This window comes from Piliocolobus tephrosceles, chromosome 15 (genome assembly GCF_002776525.5).
Source record: "Piliocolobus tephrosceles isolate RC106 chromosome 15, ASM277652v3, whole genome shotgun sequence".
NCBI lineage: Eukaryota > Metazoa > Chordata > Mammalia > Primates > Cercopithecidae > Piliocolobus > Piliocolobus tephrosceles.
Window position 1 is genome coordinate 26,013,569 of NC_045448.1, and position 20,209 is coordinate 26,033,777.

At 49.9% G+C, this 20,209-nt stretch overlaps 1 protein-coding gene across 1 annotated transcript in view; it reads right to left on the reverse strand.

The window, feature by feature from the left end:
• Positions 1-19,612, reverse strand: part of KIF3C (kinesin family member 3C) — a 55,948-nt gene extending 36,336 nt beyond the window's left edge. The window contains exon 1 of the mRNA XM_023229991.3: positions 17,485-19,612. Within this exon, the coding sequence (XP_023085759.1) occupies positions 17,485-19,029 (1,545 nt within the window). The 5' untranslated portion in view covers positions 19,030-19,612. The remainder of the gene's footprint in view (positions 1-17,484) is intronic.
• Positions 19,613-20,209: the final 597 nt, after the last annotated feature.

Sequence of the window (20,209 nt, forward strand, 5' to 3'; positions counted from 1 at the left end):
TTTTTTTTGAGACACAGTCTCACTCTGTCACCCAGGCTGGAGTGCAGTGGTCTCAGCTCACTGAAACCTCCCGCCTCCCAGGTTCAAATGATTCTCCTGCCTCAGCCTCCTGAGTAGTCGGGACCACAGGCACCCGCCACCATGCCTGGCTAATTTTTATATTTTATTGTAGAGACAGGGTTTTCCCATGCTGCCCAGGCTGGTCTTGAACTGCTGGACTCAAGGGATCCACCTGCCTCGGCCTCTCAAAGTGCTTGTGAGCCACCACTCCCAGCCTAATTTTTTGCTTTTTTAGGTAACTTCCTTTTTTTTTTTTTTTGAGACGGAGTCTCGCTCTGTCGCCCAGGCTGGAGTGCAGTGGCCGGATCTCAGCTCACTGCAAGCTCCGCTTCCCAGGTTCACGCCATTCTCCTGCCTCAGCCTCCCGAGTAGATGGGACTACAGGCACCCGCCACCTCGCTTGGCTAGTTTTTTGTATTTTTTATTAGAGACGGGGTTTCACCATGTTAGCCAGGATGGTCTCGATCTCCTGACCTCGTGATCCACCCGTCTCAGCCTCCCAAAGTGCTGGGATTACAGGCTTGAGCCACCGCGGCCGGCCAGGTAACTTTCTTAGAAAGAAATTTCAGAAGAGGACAAAGGGTTATAAACATTTTGTGTATCTTGAAACATATTGTCAGTTATCATTCTAATGACTTAAACTACTGCCAGCAGTAAATAATGGAACCATTTTTATTACAGCACCATAGGCATAAAGTACTATTATTATTATTATTATTATTATTTGAGACAGAGTCTCACTTCGTTGCCCAGGCTGGAGTGCAGTGGTGCGATCTTGGCTCACTGCAACCTCGGCCTCCTGGGTTCAAGCAATTATCCTGTCTCAGCCTCCTGAGTAGCTGGGATTACAGACATGTACTACCACACCTGGCTAACTTTTGTATTTTTAGTAGAGACAGGGTTTCACCATGTTGGCCAGGCTGGTCTCGAACCTGTGACCTTGTGATCTGTCCACCTTAGCCTCCCAAAGTGCTGGGATTACAGGTGTGAGCCACCACGCCTGGGTCCACATGAAGTATTATTATTATTTTATTTTTATTTTTATTTATTTATTTATTTTGAGACGAAGTCTTGCTCTGTCACCCAGACTGGAGTGCAGTGGCGCAATCTCGGCTCACTGCAAGCTCCACCTCCCAGGTTCACGCCATTCTCCTGCCTCAGCCTCCAGAGTAGCTGGGACTATAGGCGCCCGCCACCACGCCCAGCTAATTTTTTTGTATTTTTTTAGTGGAGACAGGGTTTCACCGTGTTAGCCAGGATGGTCTCAATCTCCTGACCTCGTGATCGCCCGCCTCAGCCTCCCAAAGTGCTGGGATTATAGGCGTGAGCCACTGCACCCAGCCATGAAGTATTATTATTTTTAAAATTTGTTATAGCTAGGCACAGTGGCTCATACCTGTAATCCCAACACTTTCAGAGACCGAGGCAGGCGGATTGTTTGAGGCCAGGAGTTCGAGACTAGCCTAGCCAACAGGGCAAAATCTCATCTCTACTAAAAATACAGAAATTAGCTGGGCATGGTGGCACGCACCTGTAATCCCAGCTACTCGGCAGGCTGAGGCACAAGAATCGCCGGAGGTTGCAGTGCGCCGAGATCGTACCGCTGTACTTCAGCCTGGGCCACGGAGCAAGACTCTATCTTAAAAATAAAATAAATAAAATAAAATAAAAATAAACATTTGTTATAATAATAGATACAAAATCGAGCCTCTGCATTCATTTTATATTCTCCATACTTTTAAGGTGGTCTTGTGGAGGCCTGAGCTTTCCTCTCCCAACATACTCTATATTGTGTTTTTAAAATCTTTTTGGTGATTTTTCTTTTTCCATTAGAGACAGGGTCTTGCTCTGTTGCCCAGGCTGGAATGCAGTGGCATGATCCGAGTTCGCTGCAGCTGCAGCTCCCAGGCTCAAGAGATCTTCCCACCTCAGCCTTCTGAGTAGCTGGAACTACAGGCATGTGCCAGCATGCCCGGCTAATTTTTTTGGTGATTTTCAAGTGAAGAGATGGACCTCAGATTCAAAACGAAATTCTTTGTTATTCAGACCCCACCCTCCCCAGCTACCCACACCTAGGCCCGAGTCCTCCTCACTCAAAGGCTACCACCTCACCCTGTTCTTGAAGCCACCTGGACACTATCAGGCATAATTTGAGCTGCCAGTCAGGCCTGGGGTCTGATGTATTAGCCAAGCAAGACTGCTGAGTCCCCAAGTCCCAGCCCTCCTTCCTTCCTCTTCCCCATTACAGGAGTCTCCAGACCAGCTCCTGGGCTGGTTTCTGCTCATCTTTTTCCGTGTTGGATCTCCTCTGTGGACCTAGAACTCTGCTTCACAATCTCTCCTGCGGGCTGGGCTCTGGGCTCCATGAAGAGAATCCTGGACGATAACTAACTGGCCACTGTCACTCCACCCATCTGCCCAATGCCCCTGTGTTTCTCTGCCAGCCCTGCCAGGACCGAGCACAGACGTGGTCTGAATGACAACTAAATTTGCCTTATCAGTCACTGGCCAAGTCTTGCAGCCCACTTGCTCAAACCCACACTCTCAGCCAAGCCTGGCTGACAGACCAGTCTTGTGCTGGGAAGAGGGGGCTGGCTCTGGCATGAAATCTGTGGGTGGGCCTTAGTCCAGGTGCAGGGTCTCTGCTCCCTCCTTCTCCCCAGTCTCAACCTATGTTGTCTGCTTCACTCCCATGCTCGGAAATATGTCACGCATGAGATTCTTTTCTTGGTTTAGAAATAGATTTTTTTCCTTTTCTTTTTTATTTCCACATTTGTCTGAGGATACCAGTGGCCATCTCCTCCTTTCTCTCAGAGATCTCGAGCCTTGTCTTTTCTTTTCTTTGAGACACAGGATCTTGCTCTGTTGTCCAGGCTGGAGTGCAGCAGTTCACTGCAGCCTGGACGTTCCAGACTCAAGAGATCCTCCCACCTAAGCCTCCCAAGTAGCCAGGACTACAGGCGTGTGAGCCACCACACCCGACTAATTTTTTTAGAGATCCTTTCCTTAACCATCACCTATGAGGGCAGGGAGGGACAGGGATGCCTGAAATCCCTGAGCCCAATTCAGGCTAGAATATACCAAGCAGGAGACGTGAGAATGTGGAATTCCTAGTCCTGAAGAGAAGTTCCCTGAAGCTCTCAGCCATTCTAGTCAATGCTGCTTTTGTAATATTTCAGAGCAAAAGACTACAGGTGGGTGGGCCTGGGGACAGGACTGGGTTTGGTTCTGCTGATTCTAAACAAGCCAGTGTAACTAAAAGGCCAGCAGAGGCTATGGGGGTGGAAAAGACAGGGCTGGGAGCTGCAGGGCACCATGGTCTCATGCTTGAGAGATGGGTATGAAGGGCAGGGTAACCAAGGGGACTTTGGGAATCATCTACCCCAACCCCCATGCTTTATAGATGGGAAACTGAGGCCTAGAGGTGGAGTCCTTGAAGCCTGAGTCTCCTAATTAAGGACTCTTTGTCCAGCTGCTGCTCTTTTTTTTTTTTTTTTTTTTTTTTTGAGACAGAGTCTCATTTTACCACCCAGGCTGGAGTGCAGGTGCATAATCTCGGCTCACTGCAACCTCTGCCTCCCAGATTCAAGCCATTCTCCTGCCTCAGCCTCCTAAGTAACTGGAACTACAGGCGTCTGCCACCGTGCCCAGTTAGTTTTTGCATTTTTAGTAGAGATGGGATTTCACCGTGTTAGCCAGGCTGGTCTCGAACTCCTGACCTTAAGCGATCCGCCCACCTCAGCCTCCCAAAGTGCTGGGATTACAGGCGTGAGCCACCGCACCCCACCTATCTAGCTGCTCTTATATTGACTATGTGCTTTCCAAATAACTTCCCAATTTGATTAGAGCCCTGATTCCAGGTATCAGAGGCAGGTCAGCTGCTGTGACAACAGACAGGTCACTACAGGGACAATGCCAGCTTGTAGACACAGCTGGGGGTACTCAGAGGCTCACCTTTAACTATTCCAAGAGCAAATGGAGTGCAAAACCAGAATGGGGACAAAGGGGACCCCAGTACTCATAAAGCACTGATGTGGAAAGCTAGAAAGGAGACAGCCAGGCCCAGCCAGTCACTCTTCTGGGAAGATAGCATCGAGTATGATTTTACCAGGACAGATAAGCCAAACAGGGTCTGCCCTGCCACTGCCACCTATCTGTGACATTCTGCAGGAGACAGGAGTCTCAGATGCAACTGGCCATGTGCCTTGACTGGGTTAACTCCTTTTTACCTTAATTGTCCTATTTAATGCTCACAAAAACTTATGAGATAACGGTTATGATCCCTATTTGACCTAAAGGAAAACTAAGGCCCAGACAGGCAAAGTGATTTGCTCAAGGTTTGGAGCCAGTAAATGGCAGAGTGATATCTGACCACTACTGCCCTAACTCCAAGTCCAATGTCCTATTCTCTGTTCCATGGCTTTCTTCCAGGTTCAGACAGGAAAGCACCTTGGAGAGAAGCAACATTTGGTATTTGTACCTTTGCCAACTCAGGAACCATCAGGAAAGCTCAGAGCCTCCTTGCTTTCTCTTTTGGCTGAAATAGGCAGGGCTCTGCTGCTGCTGCTTCTGCCTGTGTGACTCTTATGGGGGTCTTTGAGATAAGTGGATTAGAGCTCTTAACTGTGTGCTGGCAGGGAGGCTGTCAGGATCCTAGAGTCCCAGAGAAAGGCTAGAAACTCTGGAAGAATGTTCGTGGGAAGTGTCCCTGCACAAGTTCCATGGTGGAATGACATAAAGAGTGGCTGGGTGTGGGAGTCAGGGTGCTCCAGTCCTGCTACACACTCTGCCACTCTCTTTGCTACAAAATCTAGCTCTTCAGCCCTCTGGACTTGCACTTCCTCATCTGTAAAATGGGGAGAATACCTGCTACCTTTCAGGCCTCGGGTAAGAACAGCAAGTTGGGCTGGGTGCAGTGGCTCACGCCTGTAATCCCAGCACTTTGGGAGGCTGAAGCAGGCAGATTACTTGAGCCCAGGAGTTCAAGACCAGCCTGGGCAACATAATGAGACCCCATCTCTATAAAAAATTTATTTTAAAAATTAGCCAGGCGTGGTATCGTGCGCCTGTAGTCCCACCTCTGTAATCCCATCTACTTGGAAGCTGAGGTGAAAGGATTCCTCGAGCCCAGGAGGTTGAGACTGTAGTGAGCTGAGATTGTACCACTGCAATCCTGCCTAGATGACAGAGTGAGACCTTGTCTCAAAAAACAAAACAAAAAACAGAAATAAAACAAAACAACCAGCGAGTTTGAGAGTAGGTGTGAAAGTGCTTGGTAAGTGATAAAGTACGCCCAAATGTTAGTTGTTACTCGCTGTTTTGGTATCTGATTGGTATTTTACCCACCACTTGCCACAAAGAGCAAAAAACAAAACAACAATCTCAATAGGCCCCGCTTCCATCTCTTAGAAAATACAGCCACCCCTACCTTCACAGACCTGTTTCTCCTTTTCCAGCTCCCTGATTGTACATCGTGAGGAGTCAGCAGTAAGGGAAGAAGAAATGAAAGAGACAATGGGGAGGGGATGAAGAGGACCATTTTCAGATGAATAATGCTATTTTCAATGATTTCCTGCCCTGGGGGACAAAGATCAGGAGACTGAGTGTGAGTCTTCTTCTTGGATGGCTCAAAACACAATAAAAATGACAAACGGTTCAAGTGCTAGGAATTTCCTTATTAAGAAGAAAGAACAATTTGAGATCAGGAAAATATTGGCCAAGGGATGAGGTGAGGTGGACTGCAGTCTTGTACTGGACAAGGCAGGGATGCCCAGAGTGCTTTAGCTCACCTTGAAGAAAAGCAGGAAGGAAACTAATCAGCCCTTTTGCTTTAGTGAGAAAACCACGAGCCCCCTCAGATCAATGCTTATCTTCACCTTTCCGCCCTATTTCCCTCGCTTATTTGTGGCTTTCTAGAGGGTGTCTCTTCAGCAAATACAGACAACAGAATGTTCCAGTGTCAGAACTGGATGAACCTAAGGATGTAGATAGTGTAGTGTGAGCAGTTTACAGATGAGGTGCAGGGCCCAGAGGGGTTAGGTTAGTGGTCCTCGGTCACACAGCCTCTAGGATCCCAGTCAAGGCTGGGTCATTCCTCTCTGTCCTTCACTGTCCTTCATTCAGGCTGGTTTCTAACCCTGGCCTGCTTCCAAGGTGAATCAGCAAATGGTACAGAAAGCAAGGAATCATCTTTCTTTTTTTTTTTTTTTTTGAGACGGAGTCTTGCTCTGTCACCCAGGCTGGAGTAGAGTGGCGTGATCTCGGCTCACCGCAACCACCGCCTTCCGGGTTCAAGCGATTCTCCTGCCTGGGCCTCCTGAGTAGCTAGAATTACAGGCGTGTGCCACCACACCCAGCTAATTTTTGCATTTTTAGTAGAGACGGGGTTTCACCATGTTGGTCAGGCTGGTCTTGAACTCCTGACCTTGTGATCCGCCTGCCTCGGCCTCCCGAAGTGCTGGGATTCCAGGCGTGAGCCCCCGCGCCTGGCCAGGAATCATCTATTGGTCATTCCTTACAGCTTATGGGAGGGAAAGTGACTTGTCCAAGGTCACAGGATTACCAATAACTGAGTATAACTGAGCATTATTATCAACCCTGGATTTTCCTCAATTATTCATTACCTTTAAGCAAATCTTCCAACTAGGCATTAACATATATATTTTACATTTCCCCCCATCTTTTTTTAAACCATAGAACCCTGACAAAGCGCTTTTTCCTTTAAAAAATTCAGATTAGTTTTTGTTTAATTTTTTTAAAGTGGGTGATGGGTGCACCAAAATCTCAGAAATCACCACTAAAGAACTTATCCATGTAACTAAAAACCACCTGTTCCCCCCAAAACTACCGAAAAAATAAAAAATAAAAATAAAGTCCCAGATGATTTTTTAAAGTATTATATGCTTATTGTGAAAAATAAAATAAAAAGGTATAAAGTGAAAAATAAAAATTCTCCTCCATATTAAAATATCTAGCAATAACCATTATTGCGAGTTCTTATGATTCCTTCCAGAAATTTAAAGAATTTAAAGATGAAGTTAACTAGATCTACTGATTTATGTCCTTGGCCATGGTTACTTAAAAAGATTTGTTGGGCTTTTGTTTTTTTTGAGACACAGTCTCACTCTATCGCCCAGGCAAGTGCAGTAGCATGATCTTGGCTCACTGCAGCCTCTGCCTCCTGGATTCAAGTGATTCTCCTGCCTCAGCCTCTGGAGTAGCTGGGACTAAGGCACATGCCACCATGCCCAGCTAATTTTTGTATTTTTGGTAGAGATGGGGTTTCGCCATGTTGGCCAAGATAGTCTTGAATGCCTGGCCTCAAGTGATCTGCCCACCTTGGCCTCCCAAAGTGCTGGGATTACAGGTGTGAGCCACTGCACCCGGCCAAAGATTTGTTGATTACAAGAGCGAATGGTGCTGGGCTGAGGTTAGAAGATGGGGGTTTGCGTCATATAGAAGGACAAAGATGAGTTAAATATCTCAGGAGACAAGAGTTCCCACTGGGGCTTATTAGTCAGGGATCTGGCATAATCCTTCCTGTCTAAGCTGGCATTGCAGTCAGGCAGACATGGGCTCATAACTCTGGCCCCACCACTTTCTAGGTGTGCAACCCTGGAATGTTCATTCCTTAATGTGCCTCAGTTTCCTCACTGGACAGATGAAGATTCATGCTACTGTGAGGATGAAGCAAAATGATACACATAATGAAAACATCGGGCCAGGTGCGGTGGCTCATGCCTGTAATCCCAGCACTTTGGGAGGCCAAGGCAGGCTGATCACCTGAGATCGCAGAGTTTGACACCAGTCTGGTCAACCTGGCAAAACCTCATCTCTACTAAAAATACAAAAATTAGCCAGGTGTGGCGGTAGGCACCTGTAATCCCAGCTACTTGGGAGGCTGAGATAGGAGAATCGGTTTAACCCAGGAGGTGGAGGTTGCAGTGAGCCGAGATCGCACCATCACACTCCAGCCTAGGAAACAAGAGTGAAACTGTCTCACACACACACACATGCACACACACAAAAAAACACATCAGAGTGGTTGGCATTAAGCATGCATGGAAGAAATGGTAGCTATCATTATTATCACCACTGTTGTTATCTTTCTGCTGGCCCACCTGAAGAAAGAAGAAAGCCTGCATTGACATTAGCTAGTGCTATAGAAATAGCTCAGCCCGGCGGGGTGCGGTGGCTCACGCCTGTAATCCCAGCACTTTGGGAGGCCGAGGTGGGTGGATCACAAGGTCAGGAGATCGATACCATCCTGGCTAACACAGTGAAACACCATCTCTACTAAAAATACAAAAAATTGGCCGGGCATGGTGGCAGATGCTTGTAGTCCCAGCTACTCGGGAGGCTGAGACAGGAGAATGGCGTGAACCTGGGAGGCAGAGCTTGCAGTGAGCTGAGATCACGCCACTGCACTCCAGCTTGGGTGATAGAGCAAGACTCTGTCTCAAAAAAAAAAAATTAGCCGGGCATGGTGGCGGACACCTGTAGTCCCAGCTACTCAGGAGGCTGAGGCAGGGGAATCGCTTGAACCCGGGAGGCAGAGCTTGCAGTGAGCTGAGATCACTCCAGCCTGGTGACAGAGCAAGATTACATCTCAAAAAAAAAAAAAAAAAAAAAAGAAAGAAAGAAAGAAAAAAGAAATAGCTCATCCCAGGGCCTGGGACTCTTCTGTTGAGTATATCTGAGAGGAACATGAGACAACTAGAAAGTAATTTTTTAGTATGAGGTGGAGTTAATGCCCAAGAATTTCTCAGGATATTAAAAATTCTAGATATACCAAACTGCAAGTATGGTTGTCCTATAAGGTCTGAGCATGAGGGTGTGCCTTGTACAGCCTCTACAGCTGCAGAGCTGGAACTGTGGAAAGAGAGACCATTTTGTTTTATTTTCCTTTTTTTGAGTTGGGGTCTTGCTCTGTTGTCCAGGCTAGAGTGCAGTGGCAAGATCAAGGCTCACTGAAACCTTGAACTCCTGGGCTCAAGCCATCCTTCCAGGTCAGCCTCCTGAGTAGCGAGGACTACAGATGTGCACTACCATGCCTAGCTTTTTTTTTTTTTTTTTTTTTTACTTTTTTGTAGAGATGGGGTCTGGCTTTGTTACCCAGTCTGGTCTCAAACTACTGGCCTCAAGTGATCCTCCCACCTCAGCCTCCCAACATACTGGGATTTCAGGCATGAGCCACTGCACCTGGGGAAACATTTTCTTATTCATTCAAACATGCCACCTGGTTCAGCAGCTCCAGAAGAGGTGCCCCAGACTGGCCAGGAGCAGTGGTCTGGCAGAGAAAAGTGCCCCTCTCTATCTGAATTCCAGACCTTTCTTCCTAGTCTTCAGAGCACAATGAGAATATTATCAAAGCCACTTCATCCAATCTTGTGCTCTGCGGAGGCTGGAAATGACTCAGGGCCGTATGATCACACCCTCCTCCAGCCAACACATAGCACGAGAAACCTAACACTGGACCAAAAGGCCTGCTGAGCCTCAATGTCACTTGAAGCCCAGAATCTCAGATGGAAATCCATTAGTGTCATATACTTCCCACTAGTCAAATCTTTATGTTACAAAATGCCCCCAGAACTCAACAATTCTGTTAACGGACCACACCCACCAGGGATGAGAAGGAACACAAGACACTGCTCTCACCAACACTAAGAGGTCACAGACTGTGACCTGGATCCACACCCAGCCTGGAGTATGGGTCACTTGTTATCCGAAGGCTTCCTTCAAGGGTCTGATCATACAGGACTGAGCTGATCACGCAGTCCTACAAATCTCAGAGTGTCTGGCATGGGGCTGGTGTCCTTGGGGACATGCAGATGGAACCAGATCAGCTTTGTGGTAGTCTCTGGAGACTGGAGATAGCCCTATTTGAAGACTAACATTAAGATCAGGACAGTGGAATGATACACAGAATTTAACTCTCTCCACTACAGCACTTCCTCTCCCAATCAAGGTTTCTTCTCCCCAAAAACCCTGTCATCCACACCGTTATTTACCTGCTCTCCCTCCTCGCCTGTTTCTCTTTCCCCTCTTTATTGTCCCTCCTTTTCTCTCTTGCTTTTCTATTTTCTCTCTTGCTTTTCTATTTTCTCTCTCTTTCTCTCTTCTCGTCTTCTCATTGTCTTTGACTCTTCTCTAACTGGTTATGACAGAGAGCTGAAAAACATCCTCTATTACATTATTGTTTGAATTCATACTATATTAAAATTTAAACCTTCTGGTCTTAATTTTCAGAAAGCTAAATATTTTCTATTTTGCTGTTTAAAAAATACCATTTTAAACAATTAAGGGCCTTTAAGAGAAGGGAATTTTGAAGATCATCTGGTTCAATGGCTTTTCTGATACATCAAGCCCTTAGAGCACCATTGACATTCTGTCTCTCCTTGAACACTTCCAGGGATGGGAGCCCATGACTTTATTGGGGCATGATTGATGTGTAAAAAGCTGTACATATTTAGGCTGGGCACAGTGGCTCATGCCTGTAATCCCAGCACTTTGGGAGGTCAAGGCAGGTGGATCACCTGAGGTCAGGAGCTCGAGACCAGCCTGGACAACATGGTGAAATCCCATCTCTACTAAAAATACAAAAATTAGCCAGGTGTGATGGCATGCACCTGTAATCCCAGCTACTGGAGAGGCTGAGGCAGGATAATTGCTTGAACCCAGGAGGCAGAGGTTGCAGTGAGCTAAGATCGTCCCACTATACTCCAGCATGGGCGACAGAGTAAGACTTGGTCTCAAAAAAAAAAAAAAAAAAAAAAGCCTGTACATATTTAATGTATACAACTCAGTGAATTTGGGCACAGGTATACAACCGTGAAACCATCACCACCATCAGGGCCACCTATTTCTTCTTGAAACAGCCCAATTTTAACTGTTAAAAAGATATTTAAATTAAGCTTAACCTGCTTCCATAATTCCTACTCCCTAGTTACCAGGAACAATCTAGGACACAAAAACAGCGCAATCAGCAGAAGGATAGGGAGGCCCATGTTGGTTTCAAAGGAAGGGGGTAGAACAGCTGGCTGCAGGGTTTTCCTATTGGAATAACTGGCTTGGGCAGGTAAGATAGAAGAGATGCATTGCAGTCAGACTCTGAAGGGCCTTGAATGCCAAGCTAAAATGTGATGTGTTTAACATATCAGGAAGGTGGCCAAGTGAAAACATCTATTAGGAGGTTTGACATAGCAATAATAATTATTTACTTAACACTTGTGTGCCAGAAACTGTACAAAGTGCTTTCTGTTATCTTAATTCTTTTTTTTTTTTTTTTTTTTGAGACACAGTCTCACTCTGTCGCCAGGCTGGAGTGCAGTGGTGTGATCTCAGCTCACTGCAACCTCTGCCTCCCGGGTTCAAGCGATTCTCCTGCCTCAGCCTCCTGAGCATCTGGGACTACAGGCATGCACCACCAAGCCCACCAAATTTTTGTATTTTTAGTAGAGACGGGGTTTCACCATGTTGTCCAGGCTGGTCTCAAATCTCCTGACCTCGTGATCCACCCACCTCGGCCTCCCAAAGGGCTGGGATTACAGGCATGAGCCATAGTGCCTGGCCTTTTTCTTGTTTTTCCTAGAGACAAGGTCTTGCTATGTTGCCCAGACTTGTCTTGAATTCCTGGGCTCAAGTGATCCTCCTGCCTCAGTCTCCCAAAGTGCTGGGATTACAGGCATAGGCCACTGTGCCCGGCCCTTGTTTAATTCTTTCAATAGCACTGTAACAAAGATACTGTTACTATCCCATTTTATAGCTAAGGAAACTGGTACTCAGAGGTCTCAGAACTGGTAAGTCACTAAATCCAGACCTGGCTGACTCTGATGCCCATGCCCTGAACACAGCACTTCACATAAGGCCAGCAGAGAGACCAGAGAGGAGACCTCGACCTGGGAGTCATTTACACAGAGGGGGAGAGTATCACAAATAGGGGCGGGGCTGGGGGCGATGGCTCATGCCTGTAATCCCAGCACTTTGGGAGGCTAAGGCGGGTGGATCACCTGAGGTTGGGAGTTCGAGACCAGCCTGACCAACATGGAGAAACCCCATCTATACTAAAAATATGAAATTAGCTGGGCATGGTGGTGCATGCCTATAATCCCAGCTACTAGGGAGGCTGAGGCAGGAGAATCGGTTGAACCTGGGAGGCAGAGGTTGTGGTGAGCCAAGATCACACCATTCCACTCCAGCCTGGTGACTCCATCTCAAAAAAAAAAAAAAGATGATACCTAATCTCCATTTCCAGTCTAGGACTTGCTTCTTTTTTTTTTTTTTTTTTTTTTTAGATGGAGTTTCACTCTTGTTACCCAGGCTGGAGTGCAATGGCGTGATCTCGGCTCACCGCAACCTTCACCTCCCGGGTTCAAGCGATTCTTCTGCCTCAGCCTCCCAAGTAGCTGGGATTACAGGCGTGAGCCACCACGCCCGGCCATAGGGCTTGCTTCTAAACTCCACTGGCCCATCTCCAGCTGCCCACTGGACTCTGTCACCTCAAATGTGACACATCTACAACAGCTCCTATCAGTTTTCTTTTCTTTCCTTTTTGAGACAGGGTTCCAGTGTGTCACACAGGCTGGAGTGCAATGGTGCAATCAAGGCTCATTGCAGCCTCAACCTCCTGGGCTCAAGTGATCCTCCCACTTCGGCCTCCTGAGTAGTGGGGACTACAGGGGCACACCACCATGCCTGGTTAATTTTTTGTATTTTTTGTCAAGACAGAGTTTCTCCATGTTGTCCAGGGTGGTCTGGAACTCCTGGGCTCAAGGAATCTACCCACCTTGGCTTCCCGAAGTGCTGAGATTACAGGTGTCAGCCACCATGCCCAGCCTACTCCTCATTTTTCAGCATCTCCTCAGGAACCAGTTCACAACCTGATATTCCTAATTATTTTAAGACTAAAAGAGCATCAGATTTTGTGTCAAATCCAGCTGGGTTTACATAGTTTTACTATACCAACCATGTGGCCTTGGGTGAGTTATTTCACCTCAGTGGAGCTCCGTTTTTTCATCTATAAAAGGAGAACAAGGACGGCACCTTTCTTGGAGGGTGCTCGTGTGGATGAAACAAGATAATCTGTATACAGTATAGTACTTGGCACAAAGCAAGTGCTCAGTAAATGTCATTATTATTGCTGTTACTGTTGTTGCTCAGGCTTGAAACATTCTCTCTTGCATTGAAGGTTAATCCCCCTGCTGAGGGGTGGGAGAAAGTGGGACCCTCGAAAGGGACAATACAATTTCAACACAGTCCGCATTCCTCCTCATGACCGCATCCCTCTGGCTTCTGGGGCTGCTTCTGCAGGTTCTCTTTTCTACATTCACCACAGAGAGAGTGGGCTCCAGCCAAGACCCCCAGCTCTTCTCCCTCCAGACCTACTTATTGGGGATCACATCTGATGCTGTTGTTTCTACTTGTCTTCAATTTGTGCCTGCATTCTGTATCATCTGTACACCAACACTCTTTTTTCTCTTTAAGTAGCTAAAATCAAAGTTTTAGGAATCATCTAGTCCAACTCCTCAAAAAAATCAACTTTAAGCCAGACACAGTGGCTCACACCTGTAATCCCAGCACTTTGGAAGGCCAAGGCAGGGAAACCATGAGGTCAGGAGATCGAGACCAGCCTGGCCAACATAGTGAAACCCTGTCTCTACAAAAAATACAAAACATTAGCTAGGCATGGTGGCGGGCACCTAATCCCAGCTACTAGGGAGGGTGAGGCAGGAGAATTGCTTGCATCTGGGAGGCAGAGGTTGCAGTGAGCCGAGATCATGCCATTGCACTCCAGCCTGAGCAACAAGAACGAAACTCTATCTCAAAAAAAAGTTCAATTTCAAAATTAAAGCAGTCATTTAAAAATTGTCTTGCATGATTACATTTGAGTAAAGTGGGTCTTCTCCCAACCAATCTACATGTGTTCACCTGTCCTCATTGCAGTATGGACACTGAGCACAAACATCTGGGTTTTCACTGCGCAGTACCAAATATTCAAGGTTTTCACTGTGCATTGTGGGCCTGTGATGTTACCTATGCCTCCTACCTCACAGGCCTAGTATGTTATCAAGTCCCCACCAGCATTCCCCGCCCACACCCTCCCTCCCCTAGACACTACATAAGTATAAATTGCTAATGATTACTGATAAACAGGGCGCTGATCACAATCACAAACTCTCACATATTTGCACACCCGAACATCCCCTAAGGCCCACAGTAAACATGAAAGGAGATTCCAAGGAGATAGGCATGGTGTTTGTGCACAGTGAGGGGAGAACAAAGAGAACAGGGAGCCTGGGAGGTGGCAGGCAGGGAGAGCTGGCGAGACAGACTATGAGATGAGTCAGAGAGAGTGAATGAGGGCACTGGGTCGCATCAACTACCGCTTAGCTGCCCCCAGAGGGTGGCATGAACTGGAAGAAGGGAATGGGAGCTGGTGGGGGAAGAAGTGGAGTTGATGCCATAACTCAGAAAGTGGTGACAGGAGTGAGCTGCAGTTGGGGAGCGTGCCTTGTGAAATCTCCTAGACCTCTCCCGCCTGGCTCTGCTCCCAGCAGCTGCAGGGTTATGGCAAGGCAGCCGGGATGGCAGGGTAAAGAAGAAGTCAAACTAACAACAAAGGTGTCTGTCCTGGAGATCACTGGACCCCAGCTTGGTGGACAGAAGCCACCCCGTGGCTGCTAATGCCCTCCATGTATTTGCTGCTTTCAACTTATTTCAAATGCCCTCATGCTAATGATCTCATTTAATCCTCGGCACAACCCTGGGGAATAGGCAGGACTGGGATTGGTATAGCTCTAACATGCTCCTCCCCTCTTTACCCTGTAGATTCCTCAAGAACCCTCAATGATTCCACCAGCCTAGAAACATCCAACACCGGACCAGGTGGTGCCTTGGGGCTATGGGGAACTTGGGTCCTCTGTCTAGGTTCCATTCTGGGTTGCTGGCTGCTGATTGTCCTAGGCTGAGTGTGATGAGAAGTCACAGGATATGGAATCTTTCCTGTCGTGGAATTTCCCAGGCACTCCTCCCCCTTTGCTTCCATCTGAACACCTGGTACATGACTGTTTCATCCACTCCCCAGGAAGCAAGGTCAGGCTTCTCCTCCTCATTAGGTGAATGGAAGCCCAAGGGCTGGAGAGGCAAAGGCCGTTGCCCTGAGTCACACAGTGAGCAAACATGGAGGAATCTGAGATGCCTTGGAAAGAGCACAGGGCTGGGGGCATCAGAAGACCTGGGTTCCAGTCCTGGCTCTGCTGCCTATCACCCAGGGTCACGAGCTGATAAGACACTCACTCCACCTCCCCAGCCTTAGTTTTCATAACTGTTGAATGGAAATAATAGTACCCACCCCTTGGGGTTGTTGGGAGGATCGAATGAGATTAAGATGTCAAAGTGTTATATAAAAATGAATTCCTCTGATTATCAACTAGCACAGGTAACATTAGGACTCAAGCAATGGAAAGAGGCTGGGCTCTTCCATATATGGGAGCTAGGCTCTCCTCAACTCACCTGTGTGGCCCTGGGCAAGTCCAGACCTCAGTTTTCCAAAGCTCCTGCCAACTCTAAGACTGTGATATTTTGTGGGCTACACCTCTGGTGCAAGAATTCTGGTGTTGGCCGCCGTGATCTCTTGACTGTTCTATCATCTGTGCCCCACACTGCCTTAGATCCAAGGATCCCACTGAGGGAAACCGGTCAGTTCCCAACTATGGAAACCTTCACCCCATCCCTCAAGCAGCCAAAGTGTGTTACTGCATTTTCCTCCCTTCTTAGCCTTTGCTGCCTCCCAGCTTTCAGGGATTTCTTAGCAAAATCAATGGCAAACTGACCAGGTAAGCAAACATGGGATTCCCTCCCTCCTAGGGAGGGCTCAACCTAACGGCCCTGCCTCTAATATCTTGCTTCTGTCAGGATGTCCCTAAAGGTTCCAGGCCCCTGATCCTTTCCTTGAGGAAACAGCTCAGCATAACTCTTGCTGGGCTCAAAGAAGTGAATTAAATATTAAATATGTAAGGCCAGAGCCCCTGCTGCAGTCACGCATTCCCAAAACAGACAATGGCATACAGCTCATCTGTCACTGTCTCAGTGGCTGTAGGCTGGGCCCCCCTGCTCCCCAGCCCACATTCCTGAGAAGGAATAAGAAATGACAATGTTTTGCTCTTCCCAGCAAGCTCATGGCTTCCTGTGTCCTTCCTTCAACCCCTAGTGTTGAAGGCTCCAGGGGCCTGGAAATGCCTGGAACATTGAGTTGTGGCATCCCAGCAATGAAATTTAATAGGTCTATGACTGGACAGGCAGGGGCCTCTGTAGTTAGCCCCATCAGGCCCTGGAAGGTCCTGGGGGGTAGGAAACAGCTCAGGAAGGATGCTGAGGTTCTGACATCTCTCAGGCTTATGGGGAATTGGATATTAACTGTGATGAGGCCTCGGGGTGGGGGTTGGTTGGTTTGCTGCTCAGATTAATATAGGCCATAGAATTGTCAGATAGGTAGAGCCTCAGAGATCATCCAGGCCAACGCTCTATTTTACAGAAAGGTAAACTGAGACCTGAGAAAAGAGAGAAGCAACTTACAATGAGTCACTCAATGAGCTGTAAAATAGCTAGGCCAGTCTCTTGCTCTCTGGTATAGAGTTTGGTGCTTTTTCCACCCCACCTCCTGCATAACCTCCAAATCGCCTTCCTAATGATAGCAAGCAATGGCCCCTGCACTGTAAGCCCCAGGGGACCATTTTCCCAGGGAGCAGAATCTGTTCATGGTCCCACTTTGCCCAGCTAAGAACTGAAACAGCATGAGGTCCACGGGCTCAGCTCTGCCACTTCATAGGATGGAACCTTGGTCATGTCACTTCTCTGAGCTTTAATTCCTCACCTCTGAAATGGGGATTTCAGAACTGTGACCCTGGATGGCCAAAGGATCAAATGAGATCATGTATGGATCATGTATGTGGAGCATTTTGTAAACTGAAGTACTAACCAAATGGTATTATTAAAACGATTTGAGGTTTGAAGATGCTGCAGAGGGAGGAAGCCTCAGGGGAGGAGGCTGTGAAGGAACGAGAATCCACATTCACGAGAGGCTGCCTGGCCATCCCACAGACCTGACTGATCCTGAGGCCACCGGCAGGAAATGACCACAGCAGGTCAGACCACCCCAAGCTCACTGGCTTGAGAGACCGCCTGACCACTTTGCTTCATGTGTGTGTGCACGCGCGTGTGTATGTGTGTGCCTGTGCATGTGCCCGGCAGTCCGGTATCAGAGCAATTTGCCTGGCTGCTCTGGGGGCACATTTGGCAGGAGAGCAGTGTGTGGTGCTGAGGGAGGACCTCCGCTTCAGGCCAGGTCACAGACTCTCAAAGAAGAACCTCCCTTCCAGGATCCCCTGTGGGGACTTCTCAAGTGCCCGGCTCTTCTGGGGCCCTTACCTTGTACTTGGCCGCAAGCAGCTCTGTGGCCTGCTGTTCCCGCCGCAGGTCCTCCAGCATCTTCTCCTTCTCCTCCAGCAGCTTCTGCTTCTCCTCGCTCACCAGGCTGCGGTCATCCTGGATGGCTGCCTTCTCCTCCTCCAGCCGCTCCTTCTGTTCCTGCAGGTAATTCTCCATGTTCTTCTCCAAGGCTGACTCCAGGATGGGCTGGGGCGGGCGGTTGTTGTTGATGTTGTCATCCTCCTCTTCTGCCACCCAGGCCTCAATCACCGGGCCCTCAGGGTACCCAGGCGGGGCAGACACGGCCTTCTTCCTGCGGCTGCTCTTCCTCCGGGGCCGCTTCCCCAGCATCCCCCTCTTCTCCAGCTGGGCTTTCAGGCGGGCGATCTCCTCTTGGAATTCCCGCAGCAGCGTGTCCTTCGGGTCCTCATTCACCCGGGGCTTGTTCTTGATGTTCTTGGCTCGGTTGGCAAAGCGCAGGGTGGAGAGGCTCTCATCGTAGCTGTGAGAAGCTGGCCCCAGTGTGGCTACCATGATGGTCTTGGCATTTCCCCCTAGGGAGTCCTGGAGCAGCCGGGTCAGCTTGGAGTCCCGGTAGGGAATGTGGGTGCTCCTGTTGCCTGCCAGGGCAGCAATCACGTTGCCCAGGGCAGATAATGAGAGGTTGATTTTGGAGGCTTCCTTAGGCCTCTCTCCACTACCACCGCCACCACTGCCTCCACCGCCACCACTGCCACCCGAGGATGGTGTGGCTGCCCCTCCCGCTGTGTTGGGGCCTGCCTTGTTCTGCCTCTCACTGCCAGCCAGGTCCACTAGGTTGAGCTTGCCCACTCGGATGTGGTCCTGGCCATCAGAGCCACGCTCGCTGCACTCCACGGTGATGATGAAGATGGCGTGGGAGCGGGAGCTGACCTCATTCATGTGGGTGCTGCCCACAGCCCGGGTCTGGTTCCCCAGGTTCATCACATGTTCAATCTCCTTGACATTCTTGGTGACGAAGGAGGAGAGGTCCTTGATGTAGACGCCCGTCTCAGGGTTCTCTTTCAGCTCTAGCCTCTTGCCCGGCTCCTTGGAGAGCAGGTCTCGAATCTCTTCCTGGTAGATCTCCAAATAGGAGGCCCGGACCAGGTACTGTTGGTTCTGGGAGCGGGAGATGTGGGTGAAGATGTGCTCAAAGGCGTTCGGGATGACCCCGCGCAGCTCGGGCTCCACCCAGGTCCCCTGCATGGTATAGGTCTTACCAGTGCCCGTCTGGCCATAGGCAAACACCGTGCCATTGAAACCCTGGAGCACGGAGTCTATCAGGGGCCTCACGGTTTCATCATACAAGTCGGCCTGCTTGGAGCTGGCATCATACACAGCGTCAAAGGTGAAGGTCTTGGGCAGCTCCCCCGGGGCAGCGCGGGGGTTCCGCAGGGTCACCTGGCCCAGTTTCACGTCCATGGTAAGGATCTGCTCGTGACCAGCAGCCTCCTCCTTCCTGCTGAGGGGGCGGCACCGGGCCACCACCTTGAGGGCCTCGCTGGCCTTGGTCTTACTGGCCATCTTGCTGCTCTGACCTTCCTGCCCCCGAGCCCCTCCGCAGCCTGGGCGGTCCTGCTGTCCTGCTCGCTAGGTCGGGATCAGCGGGGCCGGCCCAGTCCCCAGGCGCCGCTCTTCAATCCGCATGCAGCCTCCTAGGGTGGGGACGCTGGGAGGTGGCCCCAACGCTGCTGCAGTCCGGGCCTCCACCGCTCTCCGGTCCTCTCTGCACCGGCTGGGAGGTGAATTAGGCAGAATCGCCCAGCCGCCGCGGAAGGAGCGCCTGCCGAGCAGCCGTGCCCGGAGCCCGCCCCATGCCGGAGCAGAGGGAGCGCTGCCGTAAACAGCTTCGGCAACAATGAGATAAAGGAAGAGGAAAATGGGATGGGGGTGGGCAGCGAGCTGTCTTCTCCTCCTTCCTCTAGGGATCCATAGCGTGGGCTGCCGGTCGTGGGCGGCCGGGGGTCCCAGGCCTCCCGAGGGCAGAGGCTCACCTGGAGTCCTCCCCGCAAGCTGGGGGATCATTCATTGCAGCCAGCGCGGCTGCTGCTGCTGCCTCTGCCTCCGCCTTCCCTGCCGCCGCCACTGGAGAATGAGAGAGAAAAACAGAAGGGGATGGGGCGGAGCAGCGGCGGCAAGAGTGATGTTGCCGCCGCGCTGCGGCCCCAGCTAAGCCTCCCGGCTGGGGTGGGGCAGGGGGCGGGGCCGCGGGGCGGGAGGCGCGAGCCCGGCGCGGCCCGGGTGCTGGGCACAGGGGCGCATCGCCGGGTCTGCACCCCCGCCGACCGCTCTGGGATGACAGGCTCCGGTGCCGACCCAGGTCCTGCGCCCACCAGTCGGGTGCAGCGCAGCCACCGCCCGTCGTCACCCCACCGAGCCCGAGCATGCCGGGAATTGTAGTCCCGCCTTTGTTAACCGGGTTCTGGCAGGTTGCTAATGCCTTTCCCGGTCCCCCAGTCCGGGAGGCGCCTCCCTCATCGGCATGCCACCCCTTGAGTGACTGCTGAGCTTGCACCACCCACGCCTGGTCCCTCCGAGCCACCATCCTCGGACACCCCCCTGCTCCTGCCTTTCTGCCTGCAAATGGGTGCGCGTCACCCCTCCCCGTCAGGGTGTCGCCAGGCCTCCTGGAACCGAACTCCTAAATGCTCCTTGACTCTGTCCTTTCCTCCCCCTGTCCCGGTCTACTTCTGGCCTTCCTCTT